Below are 18381 nucleotides of genomic sequence, written 5' to 3'. Positions count from 1 at the left end.
TTCTAAAATCAAGAGTAATAATTGGGAGTTTGCCCCCTTTGCAGTCTCTACTCTTCTGGGAAGGCTTTACACTAGATGTTGGAACACTGCTGTGAGGATTTAATTGCATTTAGTGACCAGAGCATTAGGGAAGTCAGTTACTGATGATTATTTCTGGATCACAAACTCCACTCCAACTCATGCCAAAGGTGTTGGATGGAGCTCCATCACTTCAGAGAACGTTATAACCACCTAGCCAACATCAGGTACGGTGACCCATGAGCAGCTGCTCCAGGGAATCTAATTCTATTGGTAATGCCTTCCTAGGAAGGTTACACAAGCTATGCATGCACTATTGAGCAACTATATCAGCAACGGGTGCACTTTGAAGTATTTGGATTTACTAATTAAAAGGGTTGTCTGTATACTTTTGGACATTTAGTGTGTACTGAAACAATTTCTATGATATCAGTGCAGGAAACTACTTATAATAACATAATAACTGATCTTTATTGTTGCCACCCATTGAAGAAATATGGGTCCTCAAGTTTAACCAGTCGAACAGCATGTTTGTTATAGTGTATGCTACCTGTTCCAGTAGATGGCGGCTCTTTAGCAGCATGGTACACGCACACAGGAGCCAGCAGTCTCCCAGAATGCCTTGTTTCGGGTAGGCCTCAGTAAGGTTATCAGGGAACAGTTGTGGATGCATACAGATATCCTGTTTAAATAACAAGAAACAACTCTGTACAATAACTATTTGAATAGTTATAGATATTAAAAATTATAACAGATGCTAATCAATGACCAATATCAATGATCAATATCAATGACCAATATTAATGACCAATAACGCACAAACCAGTTTTCTGGTTCTATCGTAGCCTGTAATGTTTTATACTGAGGTGCCAGTTTATCTGGTTCACCTACCACATAGGTGCACTTTGCAGGTATACAATTATCTGCTGCGCTACAAATTTTCAGGCTCTGCTATCTTGTCTGTCAATGGAAAGGAACCACCGCTAACATTACTTTTGTGATGAACTGTTCTCAGCACAGCAGCAATACTAACATAATAGTGCCACAGTATTCCGTGTTGCACTGGTATGAGTTTATCAGGCACAGCAGCAATAAAGGGGTTTTTAAACACAGCGTCCAACATTTATTGGCCAATTTTTTAATTACACAGAAGCCTCAACAATTTAATATATTTTCTCAGTGTTTGTCTGTCTTCAATACTGCTTCCATTATTTTCAGGAAACTTAGTTTTTCAAAGAAATCTAGAGGGATATTTTTCCACACCTCCAAACTTCAATCTGACTTCAAGTTGACTGCATTTTCTGCTTCTCATGAACTGATTAATTAATTAATGATTAATTCAAAGTGCATTCAGTGATGCTGAGGTTTGGTTTCCATTGTTCTGAGAACACCAGCAGCTTCTTTGTGTGATCTACAAATTTTCCTTGTGTCTATTTTCTTTTCTCAGCAAGGGCTTCTTGACAGCTACACATGCTTCCAGAGTCATTAATGAGTTGTTTTTTTGTCACAGTGGAAAGACGGACAGAGACAGTTTCTTCTCTCTCTAAATTATGAAGGTTTTAAGTACTGTGTATCCGTTGGTGACAATTTTGGTGGTCTACTAGGTCTTGCAGGGTTGTCAGGAGCCCCATTTTCTCTAGATCTATTAATCATTTCTTGGACTCCAGAAATGATTGTTTTTAAAGTGACCAGCAACTTGGTGTCTGACTGCCACAGCGTCAGCAACACTTCACTGTGTGAAGTACCAGCTTAGGCGTTTGTTCATTAGCGCAGCTGTGTACACTAGGCTTAAGTCACATGGTATTACACGGTACCAGTCTTTGGTATCGGTGCCGATATCCAATAGCAGTGTCTGTATCGATGTAGCCCTACTTCTAGGTGTAGTTACAGACAGTAGCTCATGCACAGTTTGTGGCGGTCATTCTCTCACCCTGATATATTTGTCAATGAGCAGATATACAACGTAAATATACCTAATAAACTTGCAGCTCACTTGTGCACAGTGCCCTCCTGAATTATTAGAAGCCTTGGCAAAAATAAACATGACAGGCTATGAAATAGCAACTTTCTCAAAAAAATTCACATTTTTTCACAACCCTAGTGTTTCATTCTTTGTGCCCCTTCTCTTTAAATCTGGATTTGGTTGAAATATTCACATAATTAGAGCTGATGTCTGGGTTATTTTGGACGTACAGCAGGGGTCACCAATCTTATCTGCAAAAGGCCAGCGTGGCTGGAGGCTTTCACTCCAGTCAAGCAGGGGCTCACCTCATACTACTGTCTGCAGATAAACTGACACCAGCTGATTAAAGAAGTGGAATCAGGTGTGCTTCACTTCAACTGGAATGAAAACCTGCATCCACCCTGGTCTTTTCTGAGACCAAAGACTACTGAACCTTGACCGCATCCATATCATACCTGCGGACGGAGCCAGGTGACCTTGCCTACAAGTCTGGACAGGGGTGTGGTGTAGTCTGTGAAAAGGGCGGAGGCATCAGCAGCAAAGTCTGGATCCTTAAAAAGCCCAGCCTCTTCAGTCTCCATGACAACCAGACCTGTCAATCACCAACAGCCAAAGCCCCTCGGTTATGACATTTCCTTGTTATCTCTAGGTACAACGGATAGTGCATGTATATGTGACATATGAACCAGCAACCTAAACTTCTGTGTTTACTGAAAATGAAACGCTAAACAACTAACCTTTATTTAGGGCAGTACAGTGTTTATTCCCACCTCTTTATCAGTCTACATATCATTCACTGTTCAAAGTGTCTCGAAGAAACCACCACAAAAATGTATTTCTCACACCTTCCCAAAGGAAAAACACACCATGTATAGCAAAAATAGCTTTTTTACATTCTTATATAGGCAAAATGACAAATTTAATGACGTTAAATGTGATGTTTTATGGAATTATCTCCCGCAAAAGGCTGTGCATGTTGAAGAATTAGTCACTGTTTTTAAAGCACTGAACCTACCTTGTGCAGAGCTAGCTAGGTTGCTAATTTGCTAACTGTTTTTGAGATACCGACAGTTTTCACGAAGCAAAAAAAAAACACTGCAGGGTTTATAACATGGACGAAATGAAGTCTGACTAGCCAGTCGCTCCTGAAATCTAATACAATGCGTTTAAAGAAGCGAAATCAAGCAGTGCACAAATCCCTCTCTCTAAACCAAGCGCAGCACTTCCGGAGAGACGGCACGCTGCAGACAGCACTGTCATTCATACAGCGACTGAGCCAGGGTTGCCAGGTCCCGATACGTAGAACTCCTCCACCAACACTAGCGGACCACAGCAGAATCAAATGTGAGTATTAAACATTACACCACCCCCGTGAGGCTCTTAATCTTTTAAATATGTGAAAATAATGAGTACGGGTGCCAAATAAGTATTTTTTCTCCTTCTGTAGTGTCTCTGTATCGTGGTAAGCGTGGACTGTCGGTTATGCTTTTGCTTGTTAATACATGAAGTTTGCGTTTTCGTATGTTTCCTTCCACTTTACCGTGCTCTTTCCTTATGAAATACAATTAAAATGCATTAATTATCTGGGGCAGTAACAATGTCTATCCGAGTACTGTTTTAGGATGTGCCAGAGTAGGTTATACATTCTAAATGTGCTATTTTACAGAGACCGTGTTTGCAGTAAGAGCTTACAGAAGCACTACCCAGTTAGCAAAACTTGTCTGGCTCACTTGTGGGCCATATCCTTGGTTTGTTCTGGCCCAGAATACGGCTGTGTCGTCGGCCCAGATCTGGCCCGCACACTGTAAAGTGAATAGAACTAAAGGATGTGGCCCAAATCTGGTCCCAATCTGGCCCAACATTGTTGGTCCACAATATTCACACCAGAATTGTCCCACAAATGCTGATACAGGTTAACATGGTATGAAGCTGTCCAAGATCTGGTCCTGGCCTGGCACGCATGCCTAACAACCACCCCGTAGGCAACTAACACTCATAGGAAAGCCAGAATCGGCCCAAAACTGACTGATATCTGGGTAAGAGTGTCCCATAACCGCAGAATTGTCCAATTGTGCTGGGTGCACTGAGAGAACTGTAGTACTGTCTTATAATACTCGTCTATTACGTGTCTGAATTTACTATAATCCTGGATTATTACTATATGTCTCTGTCATAAGAGCACGTTTTTCTGAAGAGGTCGTAAACGGGGCGTTTGTATTCTATCGTACTGGCAACCAATGACGTCAGAGGCTTTCATTTCTGCCATCTAGAGGATTAAAGCCGTATTGACGCAAACGCCTCCAGTGCAGAGCCGCGTTTACTGTAACCACAGAGAAACACTACTGGCTCTCAGAATGAGCACACAATGCCAGCGTTCACCACTCTGCTTATGACAGCCTGTGCTTCTGAAACCTACAGACCAACGAAAGTAGAGCTGAGGTAAACATAAAATCTTTATTACAAAAATCCTTCTTTCAGTACATTCAGTCAAGTATACACTCAATCCAGTACATTCAGTTCAGATGTCAGGGCGGGTGATCTTCTTTTAAAGGTTCCAGGCGCTTTCAGACGCTTGAAATGTAAGGCAGAACAGCCTGTGGGTGACGAGGCTCACTTCATACAGCTTCACTGCTCGCCTCGGTTGGCTTCTCTTTGTTTTCTGCATGAAAGGTGTTTCATTAGTACAGAGCACATCAAGTTCAAGGCCTGTTTGTCCACATTCTTGAAAACCACAACTTGCTGCAATAAAGTTCAGTGCAAATAAACAATACTCATATTAACTCATGACTATTATCATCATTGCCCATTATTATTAATGTATAGCTTTATTAACATATCAAAACCACCAGTAGCTGAGACTAATGATCTAATCCAGTGGTTTCCAGCCCTCAGGGACCCCCAGCCAGTTCACATTTTTCCTTCATCCCTATGTGTGGCAAGTTGGGTTGGAGGAAAAACACGGAATGTCTGAGGACGGGGAACCACTGATCTAATCTTGCTGAGCCCATAGGCATATTGAAATGACCAAATAAAGCATATTTATAAAGTTAATGGAAATTCTATACAATCGTGTACTTACTGAGGTGACTGACTGCATTTTTAACCCACTGGGCATCAGGATTGGCACAGATCTTTCTGTTTTTCACAGTGGTAAATCTACGAAGAGAAATATAGAGGAGATAGAAATTACAGCAGCTTTTACGTCACTGTCACTTTCCCTAGCAAGTTAACCCATCATATTACCCAACATAAGGAATGTGGCTTACGTTATAAGACTACTATAGGAACCTACAGGAACAGTGTAGCTTACATGATCGTCAACATCTGGATGTGGTGCTCAGATTCAAATTTGATGTGAAATTCAGATGAATAAATCTGAATAGACTTCTTTTATAATGTAATATTATATAAAAGTGTTTGTTTAAAGTTCAGTAAAATCAAACTTTTACAACAGACACAATAACCAACTTTTGGCTTTAACCATTTACTACAAGGTGTTGTCTGCTTTCATATGCTGTTCTTTGAAACAAAATTCCTATTAATGTTGGTATTTCAATTAAAAAACGTCAATGACTGGCTTCTATACAGTGTGCTACAGTTTGGCTGCACCTGGTTAAATGACATATTAGGTTGATGAAATGTGACCTATATAAATGTTATGACACATGCTAGATTTAGTTTTTTGCCCCTATATACTAAAATTGTGCAGTTTAATTTGTGTATTAAAATAGTTGTTCTCTGTCAAACAAAGGCAGTCAAACAAAGAATCATACTACAATATAGATTTTAAGTGCTCGGGATGAGTATTAAATAAATCACAGCTGCATTTGTTTACTGCCTCTGTTTAAAGTTTACTTACATCACAGCATTCAGTCGGCAGACCGTGGTGGCATCTTGTATGGCAAAGTGCTTCAGTCTATTGAGTGGAAGAGGGTTCAGGGAAAAGGTTGTACAGCATTTCACTGGACCTGCACACAAGACAGCAGACCTTACATTAGATGAACGCCAAGAGGTGGAAAGAACAGAATCTAGTCTACCAAAGCAGAATGGTGTATTGATAGTGTTTTGTTTATTTGGACTACCAGTTATTTCCTCCAAAATTATTGTTATTGAAAAAAAAGTTTATTATGATACTAGTAGTGACTGTTAGATGTCATAAATGCCATTTATGTCATTTGTTAATATTCAAATGAAATCAAATTAAGTCTGTTTAGATTAATTACTGTTTAGATTTCTTTACAGATTTCTTTTTTGGTTGAGACATTTTCTTTATAACCTGTAAAATATCAGCATCTGTGTAATATTTGACAATTTTAACAAAATTTCACTATTATTACAGAATCAATAATGCAATCAGATTATCAGAGAAGAATGTGGGAATACTGCATCTCCCAATTTCCAAAATCTAGCCATGTGAAAACAAAGCTATTACATATACTTCTCCTATGGTTAAAAATGAGTTATATTCCACTAGTGTATTTCTGAGAATGCTGCATCAAAGCAATGCAAGGCACATAAACTAGGCCATTCACATCCAGTCAGGGAAACATACAGTGGATTAAGTCTAAAGGCCTGTAACAGGCTGAAGACTAGAGACGTAAACATTGCAGAGAATTATAAGATTCTATCCAACATTTTTGTCGAAACTGAGTTATATATAGTTAATTAGTTTGTGAAGTTCATCGTTTAGAGCTGTTTGTTGCTGTAGTGATTTTTTTCAAACAAGCATCGTAGAGTTTTTGTAATCTTGTAAGTTTCCCTATAGGTTTCTATCTGCATCAGCCGATCATCAGTGCAGCTGATGAAAGTGGGATAACCAATCAAAATTCACGTGTTACCCTAATCAATAAACACAGCTCTAAATGCTTAAGAGGGCTTAGTAAGTTAGCCTAGCTACAAAGCCTAGATAAAGCTGTTTTAAGGATTTAGGAGCTACTAGTTAAAAGGGTAGTAATATTGCCAATTGAGCAGGTAATTCAAAATATAGATTCAAGCTAAAAGTAGTTATTTAGCTACCGATACAAGTGTTTGCTAAAGTTAGCTTGGTAGCTGGCTAGTTAGCTAAATATTAGTTGGTTGAGAATTCAGTACTAGAGTTATCTAGCTAGCTTAACTAACCCTCCTAATTTAGCTGGTGTTACTGAAGTAGCTGGCGATATGGTATCTAGCTCAAAGAACGTTTCAGAAGAACTGAGAATAACTGCAGTGAGGCCGTAGTAGCAGTGAAACAGACAACACCAAGATACACTTAGCGTCAGAGATGGAATGTTTCTAATGCTGATCTACGATAAGTACATATTTATTACCGATCACATTGGAGCCTCCTGTTTTTTCTGGTTATAATGATGTAGCACAATTTATCACATAGTCACCAGAGATATTAAACTTTTCTCAGGCACATTTTTCACACTGATGTAGTACAACAGATTTATGCTATGAAGCTCATGTTCTGGTGCTTAATTTCTTGCCATCAATATATAATTCTCATCTAAGTATATTTTAATTAAAGTAATAATGAAAACTGTGCAAATGTCTGTAAAATGAATGTAAAACAGTGCACTGCACTGTATTACGCTGAAAGAGCTTAATGATATCATTTAAGTGTTTTTGATAATATGGTTTGAGTCTCGTGATGAAGTTTCCATTTCAATGTGGGTTCAATTGAAATTCAATTGAAATTATGTGCTCATTTTAGAATGTCCCATATCCAAAAATAACAAGCTTTTACTTCTCGCGTACACAGGCTAAATTCCACTAGTCTAATTCTGAAAAAGCTACATCAAAGCAATGCACTGGAATAACTGTTCATACAGCTTTGTAGATCTTCTGGCCTTTTACCAGCCTGCCTGAAACCTCTAAACTAGGCCATTCACATTTAGTCAGGGAAACATACAGTGGATTTCGAACTAGTAGTGACTGATGTCTGAAGTCAAGGTCTACTTACTGGCTTCTCCCAGAGATACCCAAACACACAGCAGCACCAGCGCTGTAGGCAGAACGAGGAACAGTTTGGTCATTGTGTAACGAAATGAGTCACTTGCTGATGTCGAGAGAGACCAAACAAGGTGATGGAGTTGATGAAAGGCCTTGTTGATTTCGGATGATGGCGCTTCCAAGTCCGTCAAACTGGCTCTAACACCTGGCATTTGTAAATTCTGCTTTTATACATTAACTTGGGGAAAATTTCAGGACCGTCTTTTAGGTGCAGGAAGTCGGGGGGAAATTTTTCGTTCGTAGGGGAAGCTCTATTTGGGTCAACCGCAGCGAACGTTTTGTTCCTAGAATACAATTATAAGCAGAAAAATTCATTTTTTTTCTACTTTGAAACAGGTGATATGAAAATTGGCGTATTCTTACTGTACATGTTAAGATGGTAAGAAAGTTAAACATATTTGCATTCAACAAAATCCACAAAATGTCTCATAAATCATTAATGAGCTATGAAACTACTTTGACTTCTACTTTACTGTAATTTAGGCCACAGCTTCAGTAACGGTAAAACCTTTTTAAGAAATGACTTTAAAGCTACCTTCTAAGAAACATTACACCCCAACTAACCCTTCCAGTTTTTAAAGCTCACTGATTAAGATGTAAAAAAGTCATTCAGAGTGATTTGGTGTGAAATGCTCTCTTCTAGAGAACCTTACTAAGGCAGAGCTGTTTACGCTGGTGGTGATGCGAACTAGACATTTGAAGCCCCTTATGTCTTTAAAAGCTTTAGTCATATCGCTGCTGTTGGAAGAAACCTTGTGTTCATTTCTCAGGATTTGACATTTGAAAATGGCTGTTGCCCTTTATATCGTGTGTAAATTTCAAGAATGGACCAAAAGCAATGGCTCAAAATGACTTGGGAAAAAGTCTGGTCCCATTGACCTACATTAAAAGTGATAGAAACCAGACATTCAAAGAGTTTAGAAAGAGATACTGCAGTGTGGCAAAATAGTGCCCAGTGAATTTTATCAGATTCTAAGTATTTTACTACCAGCAACGTTGCATATGAAAACTCAGAAGACACGTAGTTTTTTCCTTTTCCTGTAAAGTTGTCGTTTTCCTCCGACTACAGCAATATGTAAAGGTTTGAACACCCCCGGTCAAATGACATATTCTGTTGATTTAAGATATCTTCAGAAAAGAAAATAAGATAACACATCCTCTACGGGGATCAAACTTAAATATGATATTTTTCTGCTGATTTTAGTGCCATTTTGCACAAGCCACATTTTATTTTTTATTTCTTCCTAGTATTTTAACTCTTTAAAATCCCAGGCTCATTACATAATGAGGCTTATTATTCAGCAACTACAGGGACTTCAGTGTAAGCTATTCCTAGGTGTGTAATAAAACTTTGGGTCCTGGCCATTTAAGAGGTTAAATTCAGCAAATGTACAGTAATTGTGCATTAAAATGTGCAGAGCTGTGTTGTATGTATAGGATGTGTTACTTATTTTCACTTAGAAATAGAAAACAAACACAAATGTTAAATTAAATTCATCAGGGGCACCAAACTTTTGAACACAACTGTACCTCACTGAAAGTTATTATGTGAAATAGTTACAAATGTGCTGCCTGTGAGACATTGCTTTATGATCATTTTGAGATAAGCTTTTAGCCAAAAATATATTTTTTGTTAACACATATTCATAGCAGCAGGGTACATGCAGGGCATTCTGAGGCTAAATAGTCCCCAAAGAAAACTTCTTTTCTCAGATTTGTCACTATTTTCATATTATCAACATTAAATACAAACACACTAAGGACACATGTAGGTTCACTGGTCATTTTGAATAGCAAACAAGATGGCTATATTTGTGTTGTAGAGATTGTGATGTCTGGTTCCTACCCGAGTTAGTACGTTTATCGGTAATGAACGTCTTCACTTCAGACCACTGTGAGTGACTTTGTTTCTCAATAACTTCATTTATGCAGCAGTTTGTGAAAATTGGTATAATACTACTTTAACGGTTTAGTAATCTAATGAAACTGTGTGAACATGTGTCTTCTGAGTTTTCATATGCAGCGTTGCTGATAGTAAAATAGTTCTAAAATGATCAAATTCATCTTCTCTGGGGACTATTTTGCTATAGAACACACTGTAAGTACGTCTCTCTAAACTCTTCGAATGTCTGGTTTCTATCACCACCGCTGTAAATAATTCAGACTCAGTCATTTAATTATAGACAAAGCTTAAAACGTCGCTGGAATTCCCAAGTGACCTGTCCAGGGTGTATCCTGCCTTCGGCTCAATGACCGCTGGGATAGGCTCCAGCAACACAGAAAGGACAAGCAGTCTAGAAAGAGTGTGTGTGTGTGTGTGTGTGTGTGTGTGTGTGTGTGTGTGTGTGTGTGTGTGTGTGTGTGTGTGTGTGTGTGTGTGTGTGTGTGTGTTTGTTTGTGGAATTCCCCTTTACTTACAGTACATCATGATTTTAAACACAGACACATAAAATTAGTATGTAAGTAAATGAAGAGCCTTAAAAAACCCTCTTTGCTGAATAACATGCCCTCTGGTACTTCCATGTGGTCGTATCATTTCTAAATATCAAAGCCAGAAACCCAACTTTACTTTATCTGTATCTGCCATCTCCTATCAGATTATAGTTTGTCCTAGAAAGTCTTTATTTCACAGATATACTCCAGTGAATCACAATCGTCTCAGTCTGTAACAGTCTGGTTAAGCTGCTATCGTCTTACTCTTGATTTTCTCAAAGTTCTTCATTGTTTCTATTTACTGCATCTTCTGAAAAGGCTAATATCACATTTCCCAAAATTCTGGACTCGTAATGAAATCTCTATGCTGTGCATTTCTGTAAAATCATAAGCAAACTTGTGCCTGCTGTAAACCAAACCCAATTTCTCTGAAATGGTAACTGTATTACAAACCAAAACAACAAAAATAAGAAACCCGCTTACGTACAGCCTTGTGCAAAAGTTTTGGCACCCCATCAAACAAAATCTTTTGGAAGTACGTTAACACCAAGTGAGCAATGTGACAAAAATATAATATTGTGATACAATACACGATATGTCATGATATTTTCACATTAGATCCAGTCGTGCTACACTATCAAACACTGTGAGCACAATTATTTTATTCAATATTTATCACTGTGTTGCTCTAAATCCTGTTAAATGGGACCAAATTAGCTCTCTGTAAAATAAAACCACCAGCTGGTCTGTGTTTTCCTAAGTCCTGATGTTCAGAAAAGCATATTGTAACATAAATTATCCTGATAATGATATATATTGTCATATTGCCCAGCACTATGTTGGCATATCCTGTATAAGGAATGCACTTAAACACATGCTGTTTATTTCTACACAATTTGGTGCAAAATTTCCATTCTTTTCCTGAATTAAATGGACAGGGCCCAAAGTTTTATTACACACTTCTATAACCTAAGAGCAGCTCAGCCAATTTACATTGAAGTCCATGTATTTACTGAATAACAAGCCTCATTGTGTAACAAGCCTGGGAGTTTAAGGGAGTTTAAGTATTTAAACATCGTGGAAAAAATCAAAGTAAAGCGTAGCATGTCATCAAATTTTCTCAGGCCAGTAAAACTGCATTTTAGGTTTTTTTTCCAGTGTATTATTTTGTGCAATTTTTTTTACTTATACCTCTACATTTCTATAGTACATTTCTAAAATACTTAAGCATGTGGATCAGATGAAAAGTGTATTTCAGTGATTCTCTACTGTCTTTGCAGTAGAGAAAATATTGATTCTCACTATTAAGAATCTTCTTACTATTATTCTATACTGAATATGTACCACACAATACAGGATGCTATTCTTATCACTAATATTGTTATTGATTTACAAGCTATTAGATAAACTGACAGTATGGAAACTTAAAATGTAGGTGCACTTTATTCACTTGGTTTTACGTTTTTAGGCGGCCACTGACACTGCCCCCCCACACCCCCCACTTAATAGGCCACATTAAACAAAGTCCAGTTCACTATTGACCATTTCTGTTGGTCCATTCGTCATGAAGTGTCTATATAATGTAAGCGTCAGTCATATTCAAAACCTATACAATAAATACTGAAATGTCATAACAGTGACGGAGGCAGGATATTAACAATTCTATTTTATTCTGTAGCTTTTGGTGCTAAAAGGTGAAGGAAATTCTGTGGGTTTGCAGGGGAAGTATGATGAATTAACAGAAACATTTTAAAGCGTCTGTCTCCACCGTGACCTACTTAATGAGTTACAAGACACATTTCCCTCTTTGATTTTAAAGATCAGATGCATAATGTCTCTTTATGACCTAGAAAATAAATAAAAATCAATGGCAGCCCACACATCAGCCTACAAGTCCCACCACTTTAAGTGACATTTGAGTCCTATCAGCAGTAGATTTTGGTTTTCCCAACACCAGTGAAGTGAAATCCAAGACAGCAAGGATTTTCAACTTGTATTCCGATATAATTTATAGAGTCTGGTATCATTTAGAGCAAGACACGATGTAATCTTCGTTTGCAGAACTAGCTTTGTGGTGTGACATATTAAGAGGTACACCAACATAGTATCAGTTCTTAAACACTGTATTTCTGTTTAGAGGTTTTTCCCCCGAGCTGTTTAGATGTAGATCACTGATAAGGATGTAAAGGGACTCTTAAAGGCCAAATGTTTGTCAGCATTTCTTATGTGTAGTGGATTGAAATTGAAAATACGCAGCTAAAGGCTAATCTCACTCTAACACAGTTAATATTTAAGATCTTTTGATTCAGTAGTTTATGTAGTGGTATGATTGTGTATTAGTAATTCTACTGTCACAGGCCTGATGCATAACAAAACTAATTGTGTTTTTCCATTCCAGAGATGTCCCAGGTTATTAAAAAAATTATGACATTACACTATATGTTAAATAAAATACAACATACATGTGTATTTATACAATATATGTGTGTATATCTAGGGGGGAGATGGGGAAATATATACAGTACTGTGTGAAAGTTTTAGGCATCTAAGCAAATTTTTAAACACTTTACCTCAGCAGTGAGTTTATCACAATAAACATTAGAATAAAGTCATATTCATAATTCAAATAAACATAAAAACAATAAAAACTAACAAGAATTTCTTGGGTCCGTATTTTACCTTGACACCTTCACAGCCACCACAGAGACTTGTTAATATCATCAGTTACATCATGAGCACAGTTTACTGAAGCACTGATTGGTCAAACCAAGAGTTGCTTTTCAACTACATATAATACTGGGCTTCCTCGAGGAGACCCATAAAATCACTATCATATATATATATATATATATATATATATATATATAAAATCATCCATCCATCCATCCATCCATTTTCTAAGCCGCTTCTCCGTCAGGGTCGCGGGATATATAATCATTATTACTTAATATTCTATACATTTTGTTTATTCAAATATTAACACTTTTCTCAGCAAATAAACACAAACTACACAAATAAATAGATTTTGAAAATGTGTCTTGAGTGTCTAAGACTTTTGCACAGAACTGTGTGTGTGTGTGTGTGTGTGTGTGTGTGTGTGTGTGTGTGTGTGTGTGTATATATATTTTTTTATATATATATATATATATATATGGCCAAATGAAATACCTTCACTGACCCCTGTACCAGCAATTTAGCTTTCGTCAGCTCCTCCCTTTATCATGTATAATTAGAACAAGAAAGGTTTCCCTGGTCCTGTTGTACATTATTGCATAATCATTTGTCAGTTCCAATATTTCTTCATGCCTTTGTCTTTGATGACAAGATATAAAACTAGAGCTCAACCTGTCTGTCTTGTTTCTATTTTTCCATGCCATAGATCAGTGTAGCTTTTTCCAGTTTGACACTTTTCTCAAGTGTTGCCACAGGCTGAATCTACAGTGGCATAATCATCAAAATCCAATTACAAAGACACTGAAAGGCCTCCTGGAAAAACCCGAGGTTCAAATCCAAACTCAAGGCCACAGCTTCTGGTTAAAACTACTGATAAATTGTAGGATGTTTGGCAGAAATGTTTTATAGCAATTCAGTTCAGATTGATTTGTGTATCATTTTCACAGACATTGCCACTTTTACAGCTTTACAGAAATTCCCTTATAACAGAAAACAGTTTTGAGAGTTATGAGAATTATGAAAAAAGAATGAAGAATGTAGGTGAGCCTAATTAAAGCCTAATTTAAAGCGTTAAGCAAAAGCATTCAGATCAGCCAAAATGAACCAGTGACAAAAGTCTGCGGTCCTTCAAATGTTGTCTAAAAAGACATACTAGGAATTAAATCTGGTAGACTAGAAATTGATGTAAATGTTGGAACAAAATCTCCAAAATGATGGAAAAGGAAAAAACATATGTTACTTTGAATGAAAGTCAATGGAACCAGACTTTTTTCAAAGTAATTTTCAGACATTTGTTTTGGTCCATTCATCATGAAATTTACACACAATGGAAAAGGCAACAAGTACTTTCAAATTATGTCATAAACTGAAAAACGCTAAAAATGGAGGTTCTGACAGCAGTGATATACTGTTAGACATTAGGCATGTGCTCGGGTAATCAAGTACTGTTGAGGTGCCAGTAATCAAATACTGAATTTACTATTTGGGCACTTAGAGCCTTTCATCATGGGAAGACAAAGAAAATAATCAGGCTGATTTTATGTTTTACCAGGACTGTACAATGTGACAGCTTTCTGAGTGTGTATATTATACTTTTCAACTACGAAACAAACTTTTTCAACTATGAATGTGACTAGTTGCCAAAGACATCTTGTATAGGATGTGACTGAGCACACTGTGCCAGTTAGTGTTACCTCATTAGCAAAGATTGTATATAGGGTAGAAATTCTTTCTCTTATAAGCTCATCTACAGAGGCAGCTTCTGTTGTTCATCCCCCATGTTTTCAAATTTTAATTTCTAGTGTTATCAGCTATCCTGCAAAAGGGGGAAGGGGGGGGTGATTTATTCCAAGTATCTTTAGACCATGATACATTCGTCTTGAAATTCTGACACAGTGTAAAGGGTAGCTGATGGTTTGATATTATGTCAATGATAAAAAGAAGATGTGAGGTTTTGTCCTGATTGCAACAACATGTTGTATTTTGGATGATGGTATGCTGATCAGCAGCAATGGAAGTTAATATGCTGGTCACCTGCAAATCCAGCATATGTTGTGTTGCGCACGCTGTTATGCTGGTTAACCAAAATGTGAACTAATGCTGTACTCAGTACTGAAAGGTATGTGTCAGTGTTACAATGATACATGCAAGTAAGGCATTTCAGCATAACAGGAGGGTGAAAGGCACAAGCTGGTTGTTCCATGGCAGTTGTAGGGCAGGCAAGCGGGAACACCTTTTCAGGGTAGATCTTGCACCAACATCAAACTGGAGAGGACAGGAGGTGCAGTTGCTCAGCTCAGTCAAGACACACAACCTATTCTGTTTAGTTTGGAATAAACATGATATATACAATTAGCAGAGTAGATTAACAAGCAGAGACTAATAAAGGCTTGACTGCCCACCAAAAATAGTATAATATTGGAAAGTTCTGGCAAATCTTTGTTCTATAATACTTCACAGTAACAATGTTGGCTATCCGGTGTTGACCAGAGGAGGATGGGTGCCTCTCAAGGTTTCTTCCTCTTCTAGGGAGTTTTTCCTTGCCACTGGCTTGCTCATGGGGACTTGGACCCAGATTTTTCTTTTCTTTTAGTAATACTGATTGTTCTGTAAAGCTGCTTTGTGACAACACCTGTTGTAAAAAGCACTATATAAATAAACTTTGCGTGCTTGCTTGTTTGCAATAGTAAACCGTGCACAAAACGCTCCCCTGACGTAGCTACTAATTATAGTAACACCCTGCTGAGTTTACGTTTTGTAGGATACGATAGTCCAAAAATACCTCTGACACTAAAATCCCCAAAATCCTCTTTTACATAAAGCTAAAGTTCTTCCTCATTATCTGGTGGAGAAAGTTACATGTGGGTGCTCGCAAATGGAAAATCCAGTAGGTAGGTAGTTTCCAGTCGGTGTGGCTATAAAGCTGCTGCTATGAGAGTCAGATGACACAGCGAGCTTCACTCACTCTGAAGAACACTCTTTCACACCCTGCACCAACGCAAAGATAATGGCCCAGATTTCTGGCACAGCTCTCACACTCCTGCTGGTTCTGACAGTCAGTCTGTTCTGTCAGAATGCCACCGCTTTGGGTAAGAATCTATCCTCTGCTTCTCTACATCTTCTTTATCTGTTTTACAATTAACCTGCTTGAATTAGGATCCATTTGCAAGTGAATGCACATAACTGTCCACTATGTCTGTGCTTATGCATGGAATACATTCTTAACTATGCTAACACTGCTAACATACTGCATCTTGATTGTCTTTCATTTAATTTGCAAATGTCTAAAGATTTACCATTGTGGTGTGTATTGTAACAAAACCTCATACCTCTGTAGTATAGTAGAAGGAAAACATGTAAATTTCCATGTACCTTAATGAGATTTTATTGAGAGCTATATTTGATTATTTATTTTGGTCTATTCTTAACAAAACATTCTTGGTTTAATATATATTAATGCAACAATATCTTAGATTTGCTAGCATTTGTTTTGGCCTACTAATGCAACTATCACACAATGTGAAGTGTTAAAAATTTGTGCAAAAAAAGAAAAAACTAAAATAACTTATAATTTTTTTTGATATCAGAATGATAATTATCTGTGATGGTTTAATACAGGTTGAACTACAAACAATAAGAATTTCAGAGAAATTTGTAAATTGGAACTCCATTCAGAATCAGATAACACAAAAGACGTATAACAATCAAGACAGTCAGATGCATAAAGACCTAATTTACAAAGTGCAAACAGATTAAGGAAGAGATATTTGTTAAGGTATGAGTGACATGTTGAGAAACAAGCATGCTAATGTTCTTTCTTTCTACTTGTTCAGCCTGTTGCAGGAAATACACAAAAGGAGAGATCCCTTTCACACGTATCAGAGGATATTCCATCCAGACTGTCAGAACGTTCTGCAACATCGATGCTATCATGTGAGTTGGTCATTTTTCAAAATTAAATACTTAATCTTTCTCTCCTCCTCTGTGTCATGCATTATACTGAAACATTATATTGAGCTGTTTTATTCTTTCCACCATTAGCTTCCATACTAGCATTGGCCGAAATGTTTGCGCCGATCCTTCTCAGAACTGGGTGATGGAGACTATCCACAAACTCAAGTAAGCACTGTTACTATACTACATTTTTCTGACAAATAAAGGAAATTCATTTTTTAGCACATTCTTAAAATTACAATCCCCCCCACCCCCCAGGGACAAAGTGCGGGCTATGACGAAGAAGCAGGCAAAACATCAGTGAAGAAACTGAAGCAAAGCATCTGAAGAAACTCAACATTTTACCAAGAATTTAATATATAATCACAATAACAATCATAATAATATATTTATAACTTATTCATTTGTTATTCTTTATGAAGAAGCTATTATTTTTATGCAATTTGCATAATCACTCTGCATATTTGTGTATGCTTTTTAAAAATGGAATATATTAAATCTATTTTACTTTGCTAAAGAGCTTGTGCATACGTGTGTCCTTTGAAGAGTGTTTCTGTGTTTGGAAAGCACAGCCAAAGAGGAAGAGGTTCATATCAGTAAAACAAAACATTCCAATGATAGTTGTAGGTTCCGCATGTCCCTGAGAGCACTGTTGATAAATAACCAACACACCCACACAGACATGAACACACACCCGCTCTCTATAAGCAGCTCATTAAGAGCTCATCATTCTTACCAGAAGAGAAACATAACACACAACCATTTCTTGTGGAGTCCCACAAGATTCAGTTTTAGGACCTTTACTTTGTGAGAAACTAGGCTCATATACCAAACCTGAAGTACGGAACCTGGGGTGATTCTGAGTTTTATCCCACTAAACCTCAGCCTTTTCTATCTCAGAGCCATGCAACTGTCCATGCATTTGTTACAACACAGTTGATTAATTCTCTTCTTACTGAACCACCTAACAAAACACTACATCTTCTACAACTTGTACAAAATGCAGCAGCACAGATCCTAACAAAAACAAAGAACTGCACTGGCTGATTATATTTTTAAAAAGAGGTTTTAAAGAGGTTACTAGTTTTTAAAACACCTTAAAGTATCACCAATTCACTTTCAAGTTAAACATTAATATTTGTATGAATCATATTCTAAACAGGCAACTGAGATCTAAGCTACTTCTAAAATGAAATGACTAGGTAACATTGTAAAAAATACTGAGTTGGTGTGCTGAAGGGCCTTTACACGCCTAATTTAATTCATCTGGTGAGGATCAAGCCCATTATGAGTCAAGCAAGGCATGAAACCTGCAGTACAGGATAGGAGTGGGCAATAAGACCAAA

The 18381-nt window shown here is 37.4% G+C and overlaps 3 protein-coding genes across 6 annotated transcripts in view; 1 reads left to right on the top strand and 2 right to left on the bottom strand.

Moving 5' to 3' along the window:
- Positions 1-3214, bottom strand: part of capn10 (calpain 10) — a 31115-nt gene extending 27901 nt beyond the window's left edge. The window contains exons 1-4 of one of the 2 annotated variants that reach the window (XM_037530848.1): positions 2997-3214; positions 2719-2826; positions 2437-2573; positions 569-700 (exon numbers count right to left, since the gene is read on the bottom strand). In XM_037530848.1, coding sequence (XP_037386745.1) covers positions 569-700; positions 2437-2562 — 258 coding nt within the window. In that variant the 5' untranslated portion in view covers positions 2563-2573; positions 2719-2826; positions 2997-3214. The remainder of the gene's footprint in view (positions 1-568; positions 701-2436; positions 2574-2718; positions 2827-2996) is intronic. The other variant, XM_017699167.2, reaches the window with a different exon arrangement.
- ccl20a.3 (chemokine (C-C motif) ligand 20a, duplicate 3) lies at positions 3086-17480 on the top strand. 3 transcript variants are annotated; one of them, XM_017699171.2, is made up of 4 exons: positions 3087-3325; positions 16915-17014; positions 17123-17200; positions 17294-17480. In XM_017699171.2, exons 1-4 carry the CDS (start codon positions 3142-3144, stop codon positions 17337-17339), a joined length of 408 nt encoding a protein of 135 aa, XP_017554660.1. In that variant the 5' UTR covers positions 3087-3141; the 3' UTR covers positions 17340-17480. The 3 variants fall into 3 exon arrangements, with proteins under 3 accessions (XP_037386747.1, XP_017554660.1, XP_017554661.1); XM_017699172.2 differs by lacking the exon at positions 3087-3325 and adding an exon at positions 15665-16170 and having other exon boundaries at positions 17294-17477; XM_037530850.1 differs by lacking the exon at positions 17294-17480 and having other exon boundaries at positions 3086-3325; positions 17123-17204.
- Positions 4417-8161, bottom strand: ccl20a.4 (chemokine (C-C motif) ligand 20a, duplicate 4). The gene is made up of 4 exons (XM_017699169.2): positions 7926-8161; positions 5841-5949; positions 5061-5137; positions 4417-4640 (listed from the first exon to the last, which is right to left on the bottom strand). The coding sequence occupies exons 1-4, from the start codon at positions 8125-8127 to the stop codon at positions 4597-4599; spliced, it is 432 nt and encodes a 143-aa protein (XP_017554658.1). The 5' UTR covers positions 8128-8161; the 3' UTR covers positions 4417-4596.
- Positions 17481-18381: the final 901 nt, after the last annotated feature.

The sequence above is a fragment of the Pygocentrus nattereri genome, chromosome 19 (assembly GCF_015220715.1).
Source record: "Pygocentrus nattereri isolate fPygNat1 chromosome 19, fPygNat1.pri, whole genome shotgun sequence".
NCBI classification, from domain to species: Eukaryota; Metazoa; Chordata; class Actinopteri; order Characiformes; family Serrasalmidae; genus Pygocentrus; species Pygocentrus nattereri.
The sequence above is the reverse complement of the archived record's forward strand: the minus strand, read 5'-3'. Positions and strand labels throughout refer to the sequence as shown.